The following is a 23554-nucleotide window of genomic DNA, read 5'->3' as shown; positions in this document are numbered from 1 at the left end:
TCTGGGGATGGCAGGGATACTCACGAAGCTCTGGTGCTACATTTATTCTTTTTAAAATAAGAACCACTCTGACAACGAGATAGCTGAGCACAAGGCATAATTCTTCAAAAGGGTGTCTCTCTCTCTCTCTCTCTCTCTCTCTCTCTCTCTCTGTGTGTGTGTGTGTGTGTGTGTGTTTCAAATGCACACTCATCTGAAAGTCCCCGGGCACCACACACTTGTACTTCGAGACAGGCTCTCACACTGGTCTGGAACTCACAAACCAAACTAGACTGACAGGCCACCAAGCTTCTGGGATCTGTCACCTTTTCCTACTCAGGCCCAATTCCAGGTCCACCTGCTTTCTCTGTAAGTGTGTTATTCATTAAGCTGTCTCCCCAGCCCTAAAAGTATGATTTTTTTTTGTAATCCAAATAGCTCCAAATGGTTTGACAGTAGGGTAAAAAGTCAAATGCAAGCCCCAGTGTGGAGAAGTCATGCTCAGACAGGCTTGATCAAGACACTCTAAGTCCCAGTGAGAGATTTTTGTCTCAGTATTATAAGGTTGGGGATAGAGATATGGCTCAGTGGATAAGATTGCTTGTTGTACAAACATGAAAGAGAGTTCCAGTTCCTAGTCCTCACGTCAAATGACAGGCATGACCGTGAGGCCATGCCATCAACCCCACTGCTGTGGTGGGGGAGGGGACAGAGACAGGAGGACCACTGGGACCGGCTGCCTGCCAACGTCACTCCAGATTGAGTGACAAACCCTGTCCCATAGGAATAGGGTGGGTAGGAAGTGATGGAACACTTCATCTACTGACCTCCCCTGTTCTTTGCTCGTGCACAGAAAGGCATGCACACCTGTACACATACACATGCACATACATATACACTCACACCCAGGACCTCCCCACACACAATGTATCACATCAGTACCCTACAGCACTCTGGGATAACGGGTCCTGGGATTAGTGTGCCCTTGCCTTTTTACTATGAGTGGATCTCTTCATAAAGCATCACCATTGTTTATGACACTTGTTTCAGGGGGTTACAAAGATAAAAAGATCTGCACAGCTGCATGAATAAAGTACATGACTGCAGGACCCAGATGGGCTAGCCTAGGCAACCTTGACTTAGAGGCTATACTTACCAAGGTCTTCATCTCAGCAGAGATGATTCTGAACCTGCCTATCCAGAATTTTCTAAAACAAGGGTAGTTACACCCCAACCCAGCCCAGCTCAGTGGTTCCTAACCATGGCTACATGTTCTGGCCAAGGGGGAAGTTTACCACTCACTCAGACTGCTTCTTGCCCAGGATGATGATGGGTCTGAGAACCAGGGGCTTTCCAAAACTCCCAAAGAGAACCACAGCCCAAGATACCATGACCATGAAGCTCATGACCTTCAGGATAATTTTCTGCTTTCAACGGAGACATCACCACCACGAGCAGCCATTGTGGTTTCAAATCACAGCTGGAAGACAGACCCTTTCCATTTTTAAGGGGATGGTTTCAGCGGTGAGCCACCTCTCTCTCCTGAGCTCAGCTTTTATCCTGATGTGTCATCTGGGAGATGCTCCCATCCTGACCTCAGCCACCCTTTCCCGGGGACTAGCACTGATTCATGAGTTATGTTTTTGGAGACAGAGTCTTAATGGTAACCCAAGCTGGCTTCGAACTCACGAATGTTCTCCTGAGCCCCAGGTTCCCAAGGGTCACAGGTGGGAACCTTCATCATACGTGGCTGTAGTACTTTCTAGAACACTGCACACACTAGGAAACCTAGACATGTCATGAATGTAGAGACCTATGATGCTCTTAGAGTTCCCTCTGTGCTGGCCACTCCTGGAACAGACCAGCATGGGCCCCTTCAGGACCGTCACAATTCCTGTCCCTTGGCCAGACACAGGAAGTGCAAAGTCTACATGATCCCCTTCTCTGCCAGATAACAACACAGTCCTCTCACTCTTTGGGTGCCAATAATCTCCAAGAGACATTCCCAAACATCTCAGCAGAGCCCTGCAAACTCACCTTGGTAACCACCACCTTATCCACTGTTTTCCTCACGGTATTATCGCTGACACAAGATACGCATTTACTTGTTTGCATATTTATTTTATTCTCTGTTTTCTTGCAGTAAATCTAACTCCCCAAAAGCAAAGGCTATATTCACTCTTTTCTCTCTAGTGCCTGGAGCATGTAAGGAATGCTCCAGAAACACACACACATACACACCCCTCACTAAGCATCACCCTTAAGCTCTCATCCCAATTGTACACATAAGGAAACTGAGGCACACAGCTGGCTTGCTGGGGGCTGGTGTGGGAGATGGCAGAGCCATGCTTTGACACACACAGGCAGCACACTCCACACTTCTTTGCATGTTTTGAAGGGGAGGTACCACCATGCCTGGCCCAGTCCACTCTCTTAAGGATGCTTCTAGATGAGGAGAGACTGGTGGTTGGTGGTGTTCTGCTGATGGATGTGAAGGGCAGCCAATGAGATCCCTACATATGGATACCTGAATTTTGCTATGGGGTCCAGGGCCCTTGAAGGGCTCACCCCTCACAGCCATCATCCCATCCACTTCAGTCGGCCCCTCACACCTTCATCCTCTCAATAAGAATAGCGGTGGGACCTTGAGAGGTTTCAAAGCAGAGAGAGAACTTGAAGTCCACCCAACTCCTGGCATGGCTCCCTAGGCTTCTTGCTATTGTACAAAGGCTTCAGTTTGGGATAAAGGCAATGCTAGGACACTTGGTAGGGCAGCCAGAGTGCACACTGGGCCAGCGTATCCTCCCTGCCAGTCTGAGGAGGGTCTGTCTCCCGCAAGAAACCAGCCTCACCGCCATCTACCCCTAGGCAGCTGCCACATCTATGTTACTCTGACTAAGATCCAGTCTTTGAATTGGACCCTTTCTACCTGTATAAGTAGAGCCGGCAGTAAGTCAATGCAGGTGACACATGAGCCACCAGGATGTTGGGGGGTCTGTGTTTCTTCTCATGGTATTGAAGTTACCCCTACCTTCAAGGCCAATCCCTCCTGGAGACAAGGAAAACTTTCTTGCTCCCCTGGCTTGAGGAATGGTTTCTTCTGCTCCGCACATACACAGAGACCCATGACTCCATCCATATATGTCTCAGACGGTGCGTCATGGTTTAACTTTCCTATCAGCTGACGAGTTAGGAGCCCCGAACAGGAGGCCCATCTCTTTACCTGAGGCATCTGCACAGAGCATTAAAGCTATGCTCATTTAGTGAGTGGATGAGTTCACGGAGAGCCAGTCTTCCATTTGATTTAGAGATTATGTGTGTTGGGGGGTGGGGAGGGGTTGTTGAGCAGGTACACCATTCACGATGTTCACGAGGTCAGATCTGCCCCTCTTTCCCATCTCGATGAGCATTCCTAGGGGTGAGCTTTATTCTATCCCTCTGCCTTTGCTGAACTGTTACTTACATCAGAAGTGCTGGGATTTCTTGGATAAACAAACGAATAAAGAAGCAGATGCCTGAGCAGACTTCAGCCCCAGAGGTGGGAGAGAAGCAGGCATAGAAGTTGACTGGCCTAGGAGGCAGAGAAGCTGAGCTGTTTTGGTGAATCCAGCCTCCCTCCGGGATTAGCTGTTCTGGAAAGTAAGCATCACTCAAGCCTATGGAGAGTGACAGTAAGTGTCTGATAAGTCTGTAGGCGCTCCTTACTGTCTGCCAACTTCTCCTGAAAAGAGACACCAGGCCCTCCAGTTCCCTGACAGCCAGCAGGCAGAAGGCAGAGCTCAAGACCTGATTGTAAGGGAAAGTGTGATGGGAATTCCCAAGGCAGTGGGAAGAGGGCACTTGGGGTACACCTGATCAAAGCTTGTTTACACGTATGGAACTGTCGAATAGTAGATAAAAGATATTTTATCTAAAAAATTATCTGGAGGACTGGAGATGGCTCAGCATTTACGAGCACGAGCTACTTTTCCAGAAGACTTGAATACTGTTTCCAGAGCCCAGACAGTGACTAACAGCCATCTGTAGTGCTGTTTCTAGGGATCAAGGCCCTCTTCTGGCCTCTGTGGGCACTGCATACACATGGTGCATAGACATGCCTGCAGGCAAAACACCCAATCACACAAAAATAGCTTTTCCAACTGCAGAAGAGGGATGGAAGATGGGCCATCACCAAATCCCAGTGAGCATACAAGAATGCTTTCCTCCTGGCCTCTTGGGGGTGGGGAGGTCATATGTTCCTTACATCATCCTGACCTTATCTATCTGAAGGCAAGAAGGGAAGGATGGGAAATACTGGACAAGGCCTACACACCTGAAAGCTGAGCAGGGCCAAGAACAGTGGCTCAGGGCTTCAGAGCCAAGTGCCAAGTGACAGGTCCTGATGCCTGCAGCCCCACGGCCCTGGAAGCTAGGCCCGCCAGCCCGGGATCCCAAACTCACACACTCACCAAGAATGCAATGTCCCTGCTTCATGGAATTTGTAAGAAGACACACATGCAGCACCCTGATACATGAAGGGGAGGCCAGATCTGCCAGCAGGAATCAGAGACTGGAGTCATTACAAAGCCATATAAAACCTGTCTCCTTTAAAGATTTTTGTTATTGGGTAGTACTAAGCCAATCCAGTACCACCGAGTTATATTTTTAAATTTAAGTTTTAAAACTTGAATTAAAAGCCAATTTAAAATTTTTAAAAGGAGACAGGTTTTATGGCTTTTTAGAATTTGGGTTCTGGGGGTGGAACCCAGGTCTTTCTTCTTTCACAAGTATAGGATTGGCTGACTTTTGTCCCCATCAAAATCTGTTGAGGGGGTTATCATCGTTGAGAACCAGTCATTACCTTTACTATTGTTCTTTAGCTGTTTCCTCTGACGTCACACATCACAGTGGAGGAAACCAGCTCTGGGAATCTTTGCCAGTTTGTCCAAACTACAATGGTCACTCCCTCCAAATGAAAAAGGAATGATAACCATACCCCACTGTCCCTTGTCACTGTGGTTAGGCACACTGTACTGGAGGGGGGTTAGCTCATCCCCAGGCTCAGCAGCCTGCCTGAGGACTGGTTACTAAGTCTGAAGGGAATGTATGGGCCCTGTTACCATGGGTTCACCGGCTCTGCTCCTGCAAACTGTGCTCAGGGAGCCAGGAAACAGATGTCCCCAGAGTGCCCAGAGGATGTGGCAAAACATTGCTGAGGATCTAGCACTTGCTGTGTAAATGCTGGGTGGGTTCGTCACAAAAGACCCCAGCATGAGACACCTCTCAGGGGCAATCAAGTCAGAAGACTTCACTTAGAACAGAAACAGTCTTTTCGTTTGTTTCTATCAAGGCCCATGCTACAAAAGTGATAACTGAACTTACTCCCCACACTCTCAAACATCTCACCAAAGTGAGCTCAGACGTGGTGATGCCAACACTAAATAGGGGCTCAGGAGTTAAACCACGTTGAGGTAAATCCCTGTCTCTAGGGAGGGGGCATCATTCACAAGCATGGACTGTGTGGTCAGAAATGCTAGGCCAGACACTCTGATCTTCTGAATTCTAAGTGACAGCAGACACTACCATCCTGGTTGAGGAGTGTGAACTTGGGTGCATTCAGAGCCTCTACAAACCAAAACTTATCATCTATATTTAAAAAAAAAAAAAGTTGAAGCTGCAGCCAGACCTGCATATAGTACAGTCTGGTCCCAGTACAGTAACAGAAGTGAATCCCAGGGTGGGTGCTGGCTTTCAACCTATCATGTTCATCTGCTTGGTGACTTCATGTGGATACAGACCCATCCCTGGCTGGGTTCCCTCTATCAGACAGGACCCTCCCAGACTCCTTAGCAAAGGAGGACTTTTGGGAGCCAGAGGAAAGGCTGTGATGACATCCATCCATCCCTTAATCCTGCTAGCTCCATCTTTGCCTCCCTATATCCCTGAGAGACTGTGGCAAGAACTCCAAGGCAGGCAGAGGCTCTGGATGAGGGGGACCCACACAGGAGACCCACACAGAGTATCCTGGGATTCAGTTATTCCCAATTCTTGATCTTACCTTAGACTGCTGATAGATGTGAGCCTTAGCAATTGTGCCAGACAGCATCTCCCAACCTGGGGCCCTCAGTACATCACCCAGGAGACTGAAATGCCTGCGTCCTGGTTCAGTTGGCTCACAGGAGAACCTAGCATAGGTATTTTAGATGACTCTATAGTGTAGTCAGAGCCAAGAATCTCAGGTAAGGATCTGTGTTCCTGACCGCCGCCCCCCAAAAAAACATGTTTGATATTAAGTTTATAACATTTTACAAGGCAAACCTATTTCATATACACATTCACAGTGGTATTACTCAGAACAAAAAAAAATAGAAACAACTAATCATGCATCGGGAGATGAATAACCAAAATGTCGTTTGTGCATACAGTGAAATACCATTTAACCAGAGAAAGGAAGAAATCTCAGGGGCTGGACAGATATCTCAGACCAGAAAGTGGTTGTTTTACAAGCATGAGGGCCTGAGTTCAGTTCCCAGAACCCACATTAAAAGCTGGATGCTGTGGCAAGGACAGGCCTATAATCCCGGTTCTGGAAAGGCAGAGGTGAGTGGACTCCTGGGGTTCTCTTTAGCCAGCTTCATTCACTTAGGGAGTTACAGACCAGCCACACATACATACACACCCTTTGCCCCCGACATACACACACACAGGGGGGATTTTTGACACCTGTTATAGCATAAATGGTTCTTGAGGACGGTATACTACATGGGGGAAGCCAGGCACCGAAGGGTCAATATTAAATGACTGTACTGATAAGGGTCTGAAGGCAGCTGTCATGGGCTAGGGAGGGAAATGGGGATCCTGGGCACGAAATTTCGGGTTACAAAGATGAAAAGCAACGGACATGGAAGGTGAAAACGGTTACACCGGAATGTGAATGTACCACCCTCAAACAGTTAAAGTGGCAAATTTTGTTATAGGTGCTTCTGTAATCAGAACGTCTACTTTTACCCTTTAAAGGTTTCTTGACTGTGAAACGTCTCAGAACCTTGAATATATATTATTGTGGTCCTGTCACCAAGAAAGGCTGAATCTATGATTTTGTCTCAGGGAAGCTTGGGGCATATACTAGAGTAAACTCCATGCAACCAGCGTCTACCATTGAGCCCCGGCAAAGCGTGGGTCACAGAGCTCAACAGCCAGTGGGCATAAGCTGCCAGGACCCATGCCAAGCAAACCCTGCGAGCCACTGAGGGAGAGACAGAAGGTCAAGGAGGCCAAACAACTTGCTCAAGGCCACACAGATCACTGACAGACCAGGAACAGACAGACCCAGAGCAGACAGACTATCCTGCCACTATCCAAAGTGAGGCTGACCTTCAGACAGGCAGCCCTGGTGTATCTGGGAGCTGGGCAGAAGTACAGATATCCTACATCTACATTTCAGCAAGATAGCCATGTCCACTAGTGAGACATGCTGCCTTCCTGTCTCTCCCCTCCACGAGCCACCCTGGCCATCTTCTCCCCTGACCCTGTAGTTGTTGAGGATGCATGGTGAGCCAGGAGGAGGCCACAGCAATATCTTTCCCAGTATGCGGCCTGCAAATGAAGAACCTGTTGAGCGTCACCAACCCCCCCCCCCAACACACACACACAGATCTGCCTCTTCCTAATGATGTGGATTAGCCAAAGCTTCCAAGTAATTTAGCTTCTTGTTACAATACACCAAACTGGAAATCTTTGCCAGCTAAGAAACACATAGGCAAGGTTTAGATGATCAAAGGGATTTCAAAGCAGTTCTCTGCAGAGTCTACCCACTCCGGGGCCCACAGAGGAATCACCCCAGATTTCAGAGTAAAAAAATACAGTGCTGTGGCTAGCCTGCCCTGCTGGTTCCCTCCCCCTAATAAATCCCCATGCTCTTCCCTGGCTGATCAAAGCCTCCTGGGTGATGGGGTTCCCCTGTGGTTTCCTGGGAGGCTGACTGAGAAGCTGGCTTTTAGTTTCTGAGGCACTTTTAGCAAAAGAAACTGACCCTTGGTTTTGCTTCTCCTAGGTTTGATGATTCCCTTGGTGCTGGCTCTGACTCCAGGTGAATCTTTTAAGGCAGGGACAGGAGCCCTCTCTCACAGCCTTCCTGCATGGGGCCTCAGCCAGAGCTGCTTAGCCTCACTAATCTCGTTCATAAATCATTCCATCAATCTACCTGTGAGCCTCTGGGGGAACTTCTACTCCTCTCTAGAACCAGGCTTCCCTTGGATGAAGGCATTCTGAGGTGGTGACTCCCATGAAGACATTTCAGTAAGGAGTCAGAGAACCCTCTCCCCAAATAATTCATCTCCAAATAGGTTCAGACAAATGGCTGCCAGGCCCCACAAATGGGCAGGATTGCAGCCACCTTTCCCCGAAAACACATTCGTGATGGATTCTTCTACTGAGGCATACCAGCTCCTCCCTTAAAGATTTAGCAGTGCAGTGGTATGAGGCAGAAGATGCAGAGATGAGAACCCTGATAGGCAAGATCCTCACGGCAAGGGCTACAGGTCTTTCACTGTCCTGTTTAGATTTCTCTTGTGGTTTTAAGGGCTTCTAATACTGCTTCTAAGAGGCCCTGCACAGTGGTCTTGGGGGGAGAGGGGAGAACTATGGAAGTAAAGCCTGCTGGCATTAGGAGTATAGTAAGTGGGTCTGGAGAGAAGGCTCCACAGTTCAGAGCACATCCTATTCTTGTAGGGACCCAAGTCCAGTTCCCAGCATGCACCTGTAAATCTAGTTCCAGGATGCCTGATGCCTCGGGAATGATAAGCTGGACATCCACGGGAAATGGATGTGGCAGGAGCATACTGGTGGAACAACCCATGCTCCTCTCGCAATACTGCCTCATGAGAGTGCACTTCAACCATCCCCAAACCTCCCACCCATCTGCCCAGCGTAGGGGGCAACAGTGATCTTTTCTGCTCTTTAAACCTCCCATGATGGGAAGTAAGCAGGGTCCCAACTTTGGAGGCAGCACAGAGGATTAGTCAGGGGGGCAGATGCAATATGACCAGCTGCAGTTCACACTGTGATTCATCAGGTACCTGTCACAGTGAAGAGGAAAACAGTGAAGATAGGCAGGGAGGCAAAGCTAAGCCAGCTGAAAATATCTCCCCTACCCTTGGGTCTCTCTGGCCTTCCTGTTTCTGGAGCCCCTAGACCCACCATCAAGAATGTCCCATCACCCCATCTGTCTAGACAACCACCATCTGAAGCAAAGGATAGCTAACCACTGTATCCTTTTGAAACCTCCCAGCCACACCAGACCAGGTTCTGGGGAATGAAGATACGCTGAGCTTATCTTTCCGACCTGAGGATAAGGATGTCTCTCCTTAGCTGCAGCATCCTTCAGTGTCCTGACATGGATGCTCAGGGGATGTCTGTCGGAAGCACACTTTGTAGTATAAGGTAAAACTCGGGCGTGTGCTTGGGGAAAAGACCGTCACTTTTTTTCTCTTCCCTGTGACAAATACCTGATGAAAACAAAGAATGAAGGGTGTATTAGGGTTTCCCAGAGGGAGGGAGGAAGGGAGGGAGAGAAGGAAGGAAGAAGGGAGGAAGGGAGGGAGGAAGGGAAGAAGGGAGGGAGGAAGGGAGGGAGAGTCCTGTGCTCCCATCTTAGAGGGTAGAGCAGTATGGACCACAGATGTCACCGGTGGTACAGCTGACAAGTCTACCTCCCATCTTACCCAACAGATTCTGCACATCTCACTCTATTTAATGGTGCCCTACGCAAGACTCCTCTCTTTGCCTAAATTTCCTTACAGTAGCGCAGAGTAGTTCCAAGTTCACTTCCTTTTGTCAAACCCAGGACAGAGGAAGCATATTAAACAGAACATTAAGGGGCTATGCTCAGGATGCTTGGATTCAGCTCTCAGCTAGAGACCTTGGAGACGTCATTTGGCCTCCATGTACCTAAACTTACATCTTTGGAAATATGGATATGAGAATGTCACCCTACAGCAGGAGTGACCAGGAGTGACAAGGTCTGAGAGCAGTGCCTGCCCTCTTAGCGTCAAAGTCTGCCTTCCTCCTCTTCCGTCCCTCCTTTTTTGTGATGCTCTCTATGGCCCTGACACGGAGGACTGTACCATGAGTGTAGCAGTGTGCACTTTACAGGTTAGTTCCCTAGCTTTCTACCCTCTTAACTAGGAGGATGTTCCCTGGAGGCAGGGTTCATATTTAGGAAGCCAGCCCAGTCAACATGAGTCCTACAGCTGTATTGTAACACAAAGATGGCTTCTTACTCCAAAGAAATGACCCAGGGGGCCTCCTCCTCGGGGCAATTTTACATGCATGTAGCATACCTCAGTAAGCACATGTCACTGTATGGAATCAGCTGGTGTGGGATCTGCCAAGCTCTCACTGGTCTGGATCCCATAACTGAAAGTCAGACATCTGTGGTTTGGATGAGATTATCAGTGGTGGACACACTGGGGTTAACATACAAGCACACAGTCTAGCAGGTGGATCTAACTTTTCAACATTGGGAATGATGTTACCATCTAGAGTTCACACTCAAGAACTGTGCACACACACATATACACACAGCACCCACCACCACCGCCACCTCTGCCCTTCATGATGCTTGAAATAAATTTAGGATTGTATAGCTATCGTTGGCTGCATGGGGCCTCATACAGCACCCCCACAGGCCACAGGTGTGGCTCAAATGATCTTTAATCCCTCCATTCCGGTTAGACACGAGATCAGTAGGGGTCTTTGCTTTACACAAGGCGGCCCCTTTTCACCGAACCCTAGTTATAAAGGGGTTGGTTCTGAACGGTCCCAAAGAATTGCTTCTCTCTGTTGCAGGGAAGAAACTGATCGTCCACACAACACTTCCCACTGAGGCCACAGAAGCCTGAGGGATAGCCTGTGCCAGCATATCCTGCCCATTTCACAGCCAGGAAGCCAAAGCTCAGATAACCAGTGTCCTCTACAAAACCTAGGCAGTCGGTGCCAAAGCTTACCAAATGGTCTCTGAGCTCCGGTTTCATTCCTCAGGGATCACGTGAACCATAGAAGGTCCCAGGTTTAGAGCAGACTTACTCAGGGCCTGGTCACTGCACGGTCTGTATTGTCTTGTGGTCATCTCGGCAAAATATAGCTGCCTCCGCTCTCCAAGGAAAATGTAGCAAGCACTAGAGCAGGGTATCCGTTCTTCGGGTTAGGGTGTGGGGCTCAAAATAAAGCCTAAACTCAAACACATCTCTCATACGAACATGTGGTACTCACAGCCTTGTAAGGAAGGGACACACACACACACACACACACACACACACACAAGTGTCGTGAGGCTATATTGAGACATCCACACAGGGAACCAACCTTGCCCCTTTCCTCAGGCCAGAAGGTAACTGGAGTTTAAGGTCTCAGAACTCGGAGCTTGGGGACTAGAAGGCTTGCCTCTAGAATTATACTCTTAATCCTCAACTTCCCCTTCATGAGTGTTCCTTTCCTACCCTATGGGATCCACAATCTAGACAAGATAGCTGAGAGAGAGGCTATGTCCGTGGGGTACAGAATGAAGAGGTCCACGCAGCCAGTTACCATACACTCACTCTAAGCTGAGTTTATACCTCAGTCTCAGAGGCAAGAGCAAAGTGCATCTGGTCCCTGTCCTCACGGAGTTGAAAGACTGGCGAGTGTCTGTTTCATTTCATGTGCGGGCTGCCATGAGCTCTCCTCCATGGGCCCAGCATAGACAATGAACTGGGATGCACATCTCTCCTGACTTACCAGGGGTGCTGGCAACGTCATCCTGGCCCCATGGCATATACACACCCATTCCCTACCCCTTTTGCTACAAAATATTAAAATCAAAGTCATCTGCTTTGACCTCACCTTAACTGCTTGATAACTCCCTGAAGCCTAATTACTCACAACTGAGCCAGCACTCCTGGCTGCTGTTTGTTTTCTCTCTCCCCTGGGACAGCCATGGAGTGAGGCTTGGCTTGCTGGTAAGCGTTCCTCCAGGTATGGACATGATGCTGTGACTTGCAAAAGCAGCGACAGCACCGTCCGCTTAGCTGTCCTTCCATGCTGCGTTGTCCCTTTGAGGGCAAGCTCTTTCCTTCAAGTCTCTACCCCTTTACAGCAAGGACTGGGTCCCTTTGGGCTCAGAGCTTTGTACAGAGCCAAGCAGGCAGACGGACATCTTGAAATGAGTATTGTGTTGCGGTTGCTCTGAGTACAGGGCTTGGGCTGTGCTTTTATGGGAGTATCAAAGGAAGCTAAGGGACTATAACCCAACAGGACACAGTCCCACTTGGAAAGGGAGGGCTCACATTCCTTTTCTGAAAAGGATATTCCCAACTTTCCCAAGAGAAACACTGAAGGAATCCAGCATGCTGATTGATTTGTCTTTATATATATATGTGTGTGTGTGTGTGTGTGTGTGTGTGTGTGTGTGTGTGTGTGTGTGTATGTATGTATGTATGTATATATATATATATGAAATGCTATGTTCCAGTACTTCCTTAATAATGGGTCACATCAAACACAAAATCCCCATCTTAAGTCTGTGACTCCCATGTGGAATCGCATGTCGAGATTGATTGCTCCTTCCCGTGGCAGCACATGGCTCAATCATTTCCATTTTTAACCCGGGCAGGAACACTTCTCAGAGTTGAGCAGGAAGCCGAGTGGGCGCGCTCTGGATTGTGGGAGGCCGGGAAGTGGAGTCAGGAATGAAGGATCTGCCTGTCAGGGGGCAGCAGATGGCCCAGCGGGGAGAAAGGTTTGCTTGCAGATGGCCCCAGTGGTTTGAATAATGGGGGAAACTGCTTGTTGATTGCAAACAAATCAGTATTAGAAACATACCAAAAAGCAATCTGATGCTTGCTGCTAGCAGGGACCTGCACACCTCGTTCCTCAGAGGGGCATCTAGTGAGAATGGATTCACTTACCTAATTTGTCTGTTCTACCCCATTTACTATAACTATGGATCAGGATATAGGCTCAACACCTCCCTCCCCTACTCCTTTTTGGAAAGGATTTATTTATTTGTTGTATGTATGTGAGTACACTGTTGCTGTCGTCAGACACACCAGAAGAGGGCATCGGATCCCATTACAGATGGTTGTGAGCCACCATGTGGTTGCTGGGAATTGAACTCAAGACCTCTGGAAGAGCAGTCAGTGCTCTTAACGGCTCTCCAGCCCCCGCCCCCACCTCCACTTCCTTTTAAAGTCAGGGTTCCATATAGTCCAGGCTAGCTCTGAACTGGCTATGGAGCCAAGCATGACCTAGAACTGCTGCTCCTCCTGCCCGCGGCCTCCTGAGTGCTAAGATTCAGACGTGTACCACCACATTCTGTTCTGTGCAGTGCCGGGGAGGGAACCCAGAGCGTCAGGCAAGCTAGGAAAGTATTCTACCAACTTAGCCACATTCCCAGTCCACATTATATAAGCTGGTTCCAGGAGGGACATCTACGGCAGCCAAATCATTTAGTATAAATCAGTAATGGCGGACCCACATCTATCAGGACCCACGAAGGGAGGAGGAAGTGAATGCTGAAGTCTGCTGCAGACCTTGATTAATAGCAACGTATGAATATTAGTCCATGTGTGCAAATGTAACACGCTAAAGCTAGGTGTGAATAGCTAGGCGTGAGCTGCTGGAGGGCCAGGACCAGGTACGTGGCTCTCCGTATTGTTTTGTTTTTGTTGTTTGTTCAATTTTTTTATATAAACCTCAAACTCCTCTAGAAAATAATTATTGAGTGTATTTCTCCCTCTCTCTGCTTTTTTGTTCTCTGGGTGGCTTTGGTCTTCTAGAACAAGAGCATTATAGCTCCTTTGTAAAGAGTTCTCAGAAGAAGAGATAGAGTGTATTCAGAGTGTGCCCCAGGGCATCACTACAATGTGCTGGGTACCACTTAAAAATTCCACCTGTCAAGTGGCTTAAGTCTCATAGCAGCCTAGCGGGTAGGAACTTCTATTATCCTCATTACAAAAGGGAAAACTCGAAACTTAAAGATTACATAACTTGTTCAAGGTCATATCTCCAATAAGAAGTAAGCTGGGGCTCAAGCCTTAGGCCTGATTTCACCACACAAACCACCACCTCCAAGATGCGAAGACACAAGGAAAGCCTTTCCCAGCTTCTGGAAATCTTTTGGAAGCACATAGACAGTACAACCTCTTTTTGGAAGAGGCAGAAAAAGCCCCAAGTGCCAGCAGGTGAGTCTTGGTACTGCTGACATTAGAATTCAGGCTTCTGCCTCCCAAAGACTTGGACCCATTTGACCTCGTTCCACCCTCCAAGCAGCAGAAGGTGGGTGTTTAGATGACAAATGACTGTCTTTGCCAGCCTCAGCTGGATCTACCACGGCTCTGTCCCTGTAGCCGTCCCTGGCACCTCCCCACACAATCCTGATGTTCCTTTTGCACTTCTGGTTTTCTCCTCCTCTTGGTTTCTCGTGCTTTTTGCACCTTTGACTCCTGCACGGGGCACCTATGAGACCTATGGCAGGGATAATAGCAATGGTTTCATCTCTGCCAGATCCAGCTGTGTACCAACTCCCGCTGGCACGCCCTCCCATCCTTACCCAGGCTGCCACGTACGTTCCTTCACACCTGCCTCCACCTCTACCCAGTACAGAAAAAAAGCAAGGGCAGAGTCACAAAAGCAAGTGGTTTACAAGGCATCCTCCGTCCAGAGCCTCCTACATCAGTTGCTCTGCACCCCTGAAATGCTACAAGACCCTACATCTTCAGCCTGCTCCTCCCAGCCTTCCTCCCAAGGACACACAGCCACCAGGTATTTCAGAATGCACACTCACAAAGAGGGAACCTCAACAGAACTCAGAAAACTCTGCAGGAGGGCTGAAATCCCCCAGCAGCAACAACAAACCCACCTTCTGCCTCCTTCACCTACTTGTTAAAGATGCTGAATGCCAGAAAAGCACAGGGTGGCAGAGCTGAAAATGAGGTACCCACTCAAACTTAAATGTGGGGTTGGGTGGGGATAAGGACAGGAGAAGGCTTGCTCCCAACAGTTTAAAACAAAAACAAACAAACAAACACCCAAACCAACGTAGGAAGTAAACATTTTTTCTATGTAAAAAATGTTCCAAGATAAACTGCCTAAATCCCCAGGGATAAAACACAGCAAACTAAGAAATGTTTGCTCCCACAAGTAAATGCTTGGTAAGGGGCATGATTAGCTCACACTCAGCAAGCCCCATCAAATGGCCACCCAGTGCTTGTGAGGCCCCAGCTCTATTTCATCAGCAGACATGGTGGGTGAAAACCCAAGTGTATAACTGTCCTATAACACAGGGTAGAAGATGTCTTACACACCAAACACCACGTTAAGGGCTGATGCATGGTAATGTGTGTATAATCTTAGTAAGCCTGTGAACCGGATGTAGTTATCATCCCTGCATCCCATGCTGCAGATGGGAAAGCTGAAACGCACACTGTGGCTTCAGACAGCAAACCAGGCTTTCGCTGTATGTGCTCCAGGGCAGTGAGCAATATGACAATGGGCAGAATGGATACTTGTGAGGAGCTGAAACAAGACACTGTGACAGCCACTGGTTTGGGGGTCTACTTAGGACTGGGTGGACAGACACAACCGTTAGAATGTTGCAATGATGAGCGGAAACCCATAAGACAAAAGGACAGAGAGGTCACAATGGCCAGAGCCTTAAAAGTTGCCGTGCAATGCTCCTGAAACTGGCTCTGATTTCCAGTTCAGGCCTTGGCATCTGCATTTCCCAGGAAGTGTCTCTTCCTGCAGGCCAGGCATGAGAAGAACCATCCTTAAAACCTCCAAGTGCTACCTCCAAAGGAGGCCTTGGAAATTTGGTTCCTTCAATGGATTAAATGAGCTCCATGGTCCCAATCCTTATGTTGAAGCCACAACCTTATAGATGAGAGTATTTGGAGGCCTTTGGGTGTACGAGATAGAGATTAGGTTTAAAGGAGACTACGATGGTGGGGTTCCTATAACGGAGTATAAGAAGAACAGGAGGAGGTTGACAAGGCAGAAGAGAAGAGGAAGAGAAAGAGAAGGAAGCTTAATTATGTTTCTTGCTATCATAGGAACATGCAAAGGCAGCTCTCTCTAAAGCAGACACCAGAAAAATCAGTGACTTCCCAATGTCCAGATCTATGAGAAAGCATTTTTTAAGCCAGCCAGTCTGAGGTATTTTGTTATAGCAGCCAGTGACAGACTCAAGGTCCCTACCATTCATTACTGTTGCATAGGTTTGGGCCACACCAAACCTCCTGCCTTCTGTATTGCTTGCTCTATTTAGACAAGGGTATCTCAACCTATAAGCCACAACCCCTTTGGGGGGTCAAATGACCCTTTCATGGGGTCACCTAAGGCCATAGGAAAACACAGATGTTTACATTACAATTCATAATTGTAATAACATAAATAAATTGATAACAGTAAAATTACAGTTTTGAAGTAGCAACAAACATAATCTTATTGTTTGGGGTCACCACAACATGAGGGTCACAGGAAGGGTCACAGGAAGATTGAGAACCACTGGTCTAGACTGTGAAAAGAGATATCTAGGGCCTGGAGTCCAGATCATGCCTTCAAATCTCTGAGGGAAAATTATGATTTTTTTTTATAGATATCATCAGCCAAAAGCAAGTGATTATTTTTATTTCCCTATGAGTAAAATAAATAAACAAATACACTGGAAAAGTACTATGTTAAACCAAGTCTTAACTTTTACTAAACATTCACAAGTGATTTTTTTCAGTTCTGGGGTGATTAAAGGCAGAGCCTTGTGCATAGTAGGCAAGGACTCTACACCTCCAGCCTAACACTCAGACACTGATCAGCCGCCTACCTGCAAGTGTCCAGCAACAGTCTAGGGCAGTGCTCACACAACTCACTGGGGACCTTGTTAGGATGCAGACTCTGTTCCAGTAGGAGAGAGAATGAGACGATATTCCTAGTAGGCTTGTGATTGGCCCACTATGAACCTCTGGGCCCCAGCCTTGGTAGCAGCAACTCTGACTTCCTCTTGCAAACACTTCTTATGTATGGACTCTGCCACACTCCTGAACTTCTAACCTGGAGCCCCTGTCCACCTTTATCATAGCAGCAACCCAGGATGAAAGCTTTGGGTAAGCATCTACCTGCCCTCCAGGTGTCCAGTTACATTGGCCAATAGGTGTCAGTCACACTTACACCCAGGTGTTGGACCACATTGATGCTCACATTCCCAGCAACGCTAACCTTCAGGTACCCAGATACACTGACCCCCAGGTGCACACTGACCCCCAGGTGCACAATGACCACTGGGTGGATGTTGGGGAAGCAGCTTTGTTTGCTCACTCCAGATACCTAAGACAATCCAGCACCCACCACTCACTGTACCACATAGTTAACTTAGGGTCATCATGTGGCCAAGTACCCAAGCTAACAGCACATTTTTCAGGGTTCACATACATTCTTTGCAACCACCAGAGCCAGCAAAGACATAAGAGTAGCCTTTGGGGCTGCAGAGATGGCTCAGTGGTTAAGAGCTCTGACTGCTCTTCCAAAGGACCTGGGTTCAATTCCCAGCATGTCAGCTCACAATCATCTGTAACTCTAGTTCCAGGGGATCCAATAGCCTCACACAGACATACTTGTAGGCAAAACACATAAGAAGGAGTGGCCTTTTGGTGACCATCTTCCCATGCTAGAACACAATTGAGTCCTAGAGACTGGGCAAAGCTGAGTTACAGACACCTTTCAACCTCGGAGCCCACTCTTCCAGTTACCAAGCTAATGCAAATCCTTACCAAGCAAATCCTTGTTTGCTAAACTCAGCTGGGAATGTTTCTGTCATCGAAACAAGAGCCAACTTCATGTATATCTATGACTACCTTCTGGATATACCAAAAACGAAGTGTCTTCTACAGGACTGAAAGTCTCTGTGATCCTTTACTGTTACATGGCTTTTCTGGGTCAAGATTCTGTCCACTCTACTTGGCTGTAAGCTACTTAATGGCAAAGGCTGCCCCTTGTAACTGCTGGGACTCTGCAGTCTGTGTGCAAGAGCAACTGCTTACTAAGAGGAAGGAAGGAAAGAAGGAAGGAAGGGAGGGAGGGAGGGAAGAGGGAGGGAGGAGGAAGGAAGAGAGGGAGGGATGGAGGGAGTGGAAGGGAGGAAGGGAGAGGTAGGAAGGGAGAAAAGAAGGAAGAAAAGAAGGAAGGGAGGGAGGAAGGAAGGGGAGGGAGAAAGGGAGAAAAAAGGAAGGAAAGAAGGAAGGGAGGAAGGAAGGGAAGTAGGGAGGGAAGGAGGGAGGGAGGAGGAAGGAAGAGAAGGAGAAAGGGAGGAAAAAAGGTAGGAAAAGGGGAGGGAGGGAGAGGGAGGGAGGAAGGGAGAGGTAGGGAAGGAGAAAGAAAAAAAGGAAGGAAGGAAGGAAGGAAGGAAGGGAACCCCCACCTGACCTTGGCAGATATGGGTGTGGGAATGGAAAAGGCATGGTCCTTGGGGTGGTTTGAATGAGAATGGATCATTCACTCAGAATATTTAAATACTTGGTCCCCACATTGATAGAACTATTTGGGAAGGATTAGACGGTGTAGACTTTTGAAGAAGGTGTGTCACGGGCTGGACTTGAGATTTAAAAAGATTCATGCCATTACCTCTCTGTCTGTCTGTTGTCTGTCTGTCTGTCTATCTGTCTGTCTCTCTCTCTCTCTCTCTCTCTCTCTCTCTGTCTCTCTCTGTCTCTCTCTCTTTCTCTGTGTATGTGTGTGTGCCTCCTGCTTGTGGATCAAGATGTGAGCTCTCAGCTGTTCTCTTTTCTCCACTGTCATGGACTCTCTGAAATTGTAGGCCCAATTAAACACTTTCATTGTAAGTTGCCCTGGTTGTGATGCATTGCCAGAGCAATAAGGGTGGTTAAGACAGCACCAGAACTCAGTTAACTCAGGAGCTGAGACCCTCAGGAGCCACTGAACTGGCATTCATGTCCCCATCTTTGCAAAACACCACAAAGACCACTCTGTGTCAAGACGTGTTTTATTATGCCATCCCATTCACTGAGACCCTTCTATTGCTGGGCCCACTATGGATATAGTCAGCACAAAGTGTAATTTGAGTGTTAATTACTGCTAAAAACATGGATGTTTTCCCTCATTTCTCTCTCTACAAGTAGACAAAGCCAGTCCTTCCTGTGGGAGAGAACACAATGCTTTAAAGTCCATGGCTTAACATGTGCTCGTGATTGAGTAATGCCCCTTGCCAGGAGGCAGGGTAGTATGTATACGTGTGTGTGTGTGTGTGTGTGTGTGTGTGTGTGTGTGTGTGTTGGTAATGATGTCTTTGGAATGTTAATGACAGCCTTCACTAAGATGATGGGATGATTCAGGACTAGATGTCCAGGCTCAGTGGGAATTACAAATGTTGCTTTGAAAGTCCTCACTATTCCTCCACACTCGAAAATCCTTCTAGAAGGCCTCTGAGGAAAGAGAAATTCATGGCGCTAAAAACAGAAAGATGGCTTAGATCAGTGCTTCTCAACCCTCCTAACGCTGTGACCCTTTAATACAGTTCCTCGTGCTGTGGTGACTCCCAACCATAGTTATTTTCATTGCTACTTTGTAGCTGTAATTTTGATACTGTTATGAATTGTAAAAAGTCAACACCCCAAAGGGGTCTCCACCCACAAGTTGAGAAGCACTGGCTCAAACAGCTAAGCACATGGATGAGTCGGTACTACTGAGTTGTGTGACTCTGAGCATCTGTATCTCCACCATAGACCTTCCCTAATCTAAGGAGACACTGCCTTACAGAGGCTGACACTAGAAGCCTGGAGCTCCGCACCCAAGCCTACTTCTTGGACCGGCAGTTCCATCTCCTACACACAGCCCTTTGCAGAGCCTACATGAATTGATTCTTCAACAACCCAGAGTACGAAAGCACCACTCTGCCCACGTCACGGGTTAGAAATCCCAGAAAACTGCGCGATTTGCCCAGCAAGTCAGTAGAAAAGTCATCTGTGACAAGGTCTCCTCCTCCCTCGGGGCTTCTGAGATTTTCATCCTACTGCCTTCTCTTCACAAAGACTCCAAGAGACCGATCCAGAGCAAATGCCTAGACCTGCCCTATGAGAGGCCTGAGCAGCAGCCACCAAGTACTCTCCCTCCTCCTGAGAACTGTTTTGCTGGTTTAAGTGGAGCCTGCATGCATCAGGATGGATCAGATGTTTTCCCTGGGACCCTATCACCCCAGATACCCCAGCAAGGAACATTAAAAGAGCTTCCCAGGACAAGCACAACCCACCTACCCAAGGGCCCAGCAACTAACCTGGAGTCCTCCCTTCAGTGGCCTGGAGTGCTCCCATCCTGGTGGCTCACAAAGCCACCACAAGCTATGGATTCCTTGTCCCAAGGAGACCATCAAATGCTCATGGCGAGCAAAGGGAGAAACGACAGACACCAGGGCAAAGCCAAAGAGCAAAGAGAGCAAAGAAAATATAATGCCTTTGGAACAAAAGATAACATTTTTAGACTCTTGAATGTAACCTTCGTAGTTGCCGGATAAAGCTCTTGTGTTGCTTAGCAGCATGGCTGACGAATGTCTATAAGTTTCATTTCAACGCCATTTAGCTCCCCTTTCTCACTCAGGTTCCTAAGACCATCTTTTCCAGCATTGACTGGATCTGTCCACATAAGCATCAAACCCAAGCTGGGGTGAAATGACTGCAGGGCAGGGGAGACAGTGCCTTACCAGGATCTGTGCAGTTCTTAGCCAGCGGAGTCCCATTTATTGGTGCCATCAACTTTCTGTTTCGCCACGAGTCTGGCAGAACGTGTTTCCCAGCGGAAGCTGTTTTGTGGCCTGGATTGGAAGAGAAAAGTCACAGATATTATCAGGTCAATGCGATTCTTGAGTTCTCAAAAATTACCTTGCCCCCGTGCATCTAGCTAGGTTGGGCACAGACACTGAATACCTGTTTTTATTATTCTTCTATAAATGTATCTGGCTCTTGCTCTCTTGTCCTCTTGCTCTCCCCCTCCTTGCCCCTCTTCTCCCCATTTCCTTCTTCCCTCTCTCTCCATGTGCTCATGTCTGGCCTTGGCTTCTCTTCTCTCCCTCTCTCTCTCTCTCTCTCTCTCTCTCTCTCTCTCTCTCTCTCTCTGCCTCTACCACCCTCTTAACTCCCCTCCCCATGCCCTGAATAAACGCTATTTGTACCATTAAATAAATAGATAGATAGATAGATAGATAGATAGATAAACGTATCTGTGAGGGGGAGTGGATTTACACATGAGTTCAGGTGTCCGCAGAGGCCAAAGGAGTTAGATCTGCCCGGAGCTGGAGTTACAGGTGGTTGTGAGGACCCTGAAGAGGCCGCTAGGAATTGGCCTCAGGTCTTCTGGAAGAGGAGTGCACGCCCTTAACCCGGAGACATCTGTCTAGCCTCAGGTTTGGCTATTTAGAGCCACCTGTAGTGAGTGATTGCAGTCATCAGCAACACACTGTCACCTGCTTACAAGCACTACACTGCTTCCTGAATCTAATCCATTGTTTCCAGTCGCACACGAGTCGCCGTGTGATCTGACCTTGGACAAGATTGAGCTGGTCTCAGCTCCCTCCACCTCTCCTCCACACAACAAAAGATTACATTCGGAGCATTAAATACTTTCAGTGAACTCGCTCAGGTGACCCGCACAATTGGATGCTTAAATCTGTGTGCTCAGCCAGCTGATGGTACATGGTTAGGTGTGCAAACACACCGCCCAGGGTTTGGTCGAAATGAAACTCGGGTTCAGTAGGTTGAGAGCCTATAATACCAAGCTCCAGGTCATCATGCTGTGGTCCAGAGGGTCACACGGAGCCATATCAGAGAAGGCATGGATGCCCCTGAGTGGAGACAGTAGCACTGAAAGCTAACTCCTGACCTAGCAAATAAAAATAGTTCTAGCTTTCAGACTTAACTCTTTGCCTGTCCAGAAGTCCATGTCTCGGCTGGATAACACTCATCCCAGCATGCCTACACCTCACAGCCTCTCTAGACGTTTTGTTATTGTCTTGTGTTTAATTGGCCAGTTGCAAAGCACTGGCTATGGAGATGTTAAAAATAAACTTTCTGGATTTCTTTAGAAACGAGCCACTCTCTAGCCTTCTACCCCCAAATCACAGTCTGGGGATTAAAAGAGAGTAGTGTCTCTTTTTCTTTTTAAAAATTTAACCAGGTCTCACTTGCTTTTAAAGTCATTGTACAGATCTCTTAGTGATCCCAAGATACTATGTTAATGGCCTTACTAATCACTCAAAGCAGTGCCCTCCCTCCTGTGCCTCTGGCTAAGTTGACAACATTTATTTCACGGGTTTCAGGGGAGAAGGGCACCCCAAATGTTCACAGCACCCAGTTCTGAAATATCTAGGCAGTAAACGCTCTTTAAAAAGCTAATCGGGTCCCCCAAATCACCCCGAAATATATATTTTATAAGTTTCTTCCCTTTCCCCACTCTGCCTGAAATTTGCATGTCTTAACGGACTCCCAAGTCGCCTTCAGCTTGGAGGAGTGTGGATCATGGCTCTGCAAGCCACCCCCCCCCCCTTCTGTGGGGATTAAGCAGAGTTGAGAGAAGGGATGCTGGAACATGGCAGCAATCTCCCTGGGGACAGACTGCCTCGCTCTGTTTAAGGTTGGGGAGGACCAGGCACTTGGATCAGAGCAGGTGCAAGCGGAAGAGCAGAGACCAGCCAGAGAATCTGGGTCTCTAGGGGGTGGAGCACAATCTTTGCAGCTATGCAGAACAGGAAAGCGGGCCGCTCAGTCTCACACATTCTAAAGCGGGAGAATCTACCCCTGGGCTGCCACGAGTTGCCCATTGCCCGCACACTCCAGGGACAGCGCGTGGTGCAGGCTTTGGTCCCAGGAGCACACCTACAGCCGCGTCCCGAACCCCCAGGGAGCTAGAGCGGTTCGTGGAACCGTCGCCACAGTCCAGCGCGTGGCTAAGCACTCCTAGGTGAGCACTACCCCAGGGAGAACCCTGGGGACCAATCTGACAGAGAAGAAGCCAGAGCTGTCCCAGCTGAAGCCCCCCAACTCCTCGGGTGGAGAACATCCTTTCCCACACCTACCCAAGCTTCCAAAGAGGCTGGAGGCACAGCACACCAGGGCCAGCACAGCGCACACGAAGCCAACTTGCTGCGGCAGCATCTCTCGCCTCCGGCGAACTTTGCACTGCCTGATGAGTCCACGGAGCGCCATCTCCGTACGCCTGGCGTCCCTGGAAGAAGATCCCGAGCTTCAAGGGTTGGAGCGCTGTCTGTGGCCCAGCGGCGTTGGGGCTGCGGCGGGGCGATGCGCAGCTCAGAGGCAAGGGGCTCCGGGAGATAGCTTCATGGTCTGCGAGCGAGGCAGGCACAGGGAGCCCGGATGGGAATACCAGAGGAGGGGGTGCACTGCACGGCCGGGGCTCAGAGTTCCGCGCGGGGTGTGCGCGCTGCTCGCACCATGACTCCGTGGCGAGGAGACGACGCCTGCACGGTGGCGCTGGCGGCCCTGCTGGTCGGTTTGGCGCAGTCCGGGCGCTTGGAGCCGCTACCTGCCCACTGCTCCCCGGCGCGCTC

The 23554-nt window shown here is 48.6% G+C and overlaps 1 protein-coding gene across 2 annotated transcripts in view; it reads right to left on the bottom strand.

Annotated features, from left to right (window-relative positions):
* Positions 1–23192, bottom strand: part of SLC24A4 (solute carrier family 24 member 4) — a gene marked incomplete at both ends in the record, with an annotated part of 127549 nt that extends 104357 nt beyond the window's left edge. For both annotated transcript variants that reach the window (XM_080940825.1, XM_080940826.1), the window contains 2 exons: positions 20696–20806; positions 23063–23192. In XM_080940825.1, coding sequence (XP_080796951.1) covers positions 20696–20806; positions 23063–23192 — 241 coding nt within the window. The remainder of the gene's footprint in view (positions 1–20695; positions 20807–23062) is intronic.
* Between the last annotated feature and the right edge of the window lie 362 nt (positions 23193–23554).

The sequence above is a fragment of the Micromys minutus genome (assembly GCF_963924665.1).
Source record: "Micromys minutus genome assembly, chromosome: 1".
NCBI classification, from domain to species: Eukaryota; Metazoa; Chordata; class Mammalia; order Rodentia; family Muridae; genus Micromys; species Micromys minutus.
Note: the sequence above shows the minus strand (reverse complement) of the source record. Positions and strands in the feature narration are given on the sequence as shown.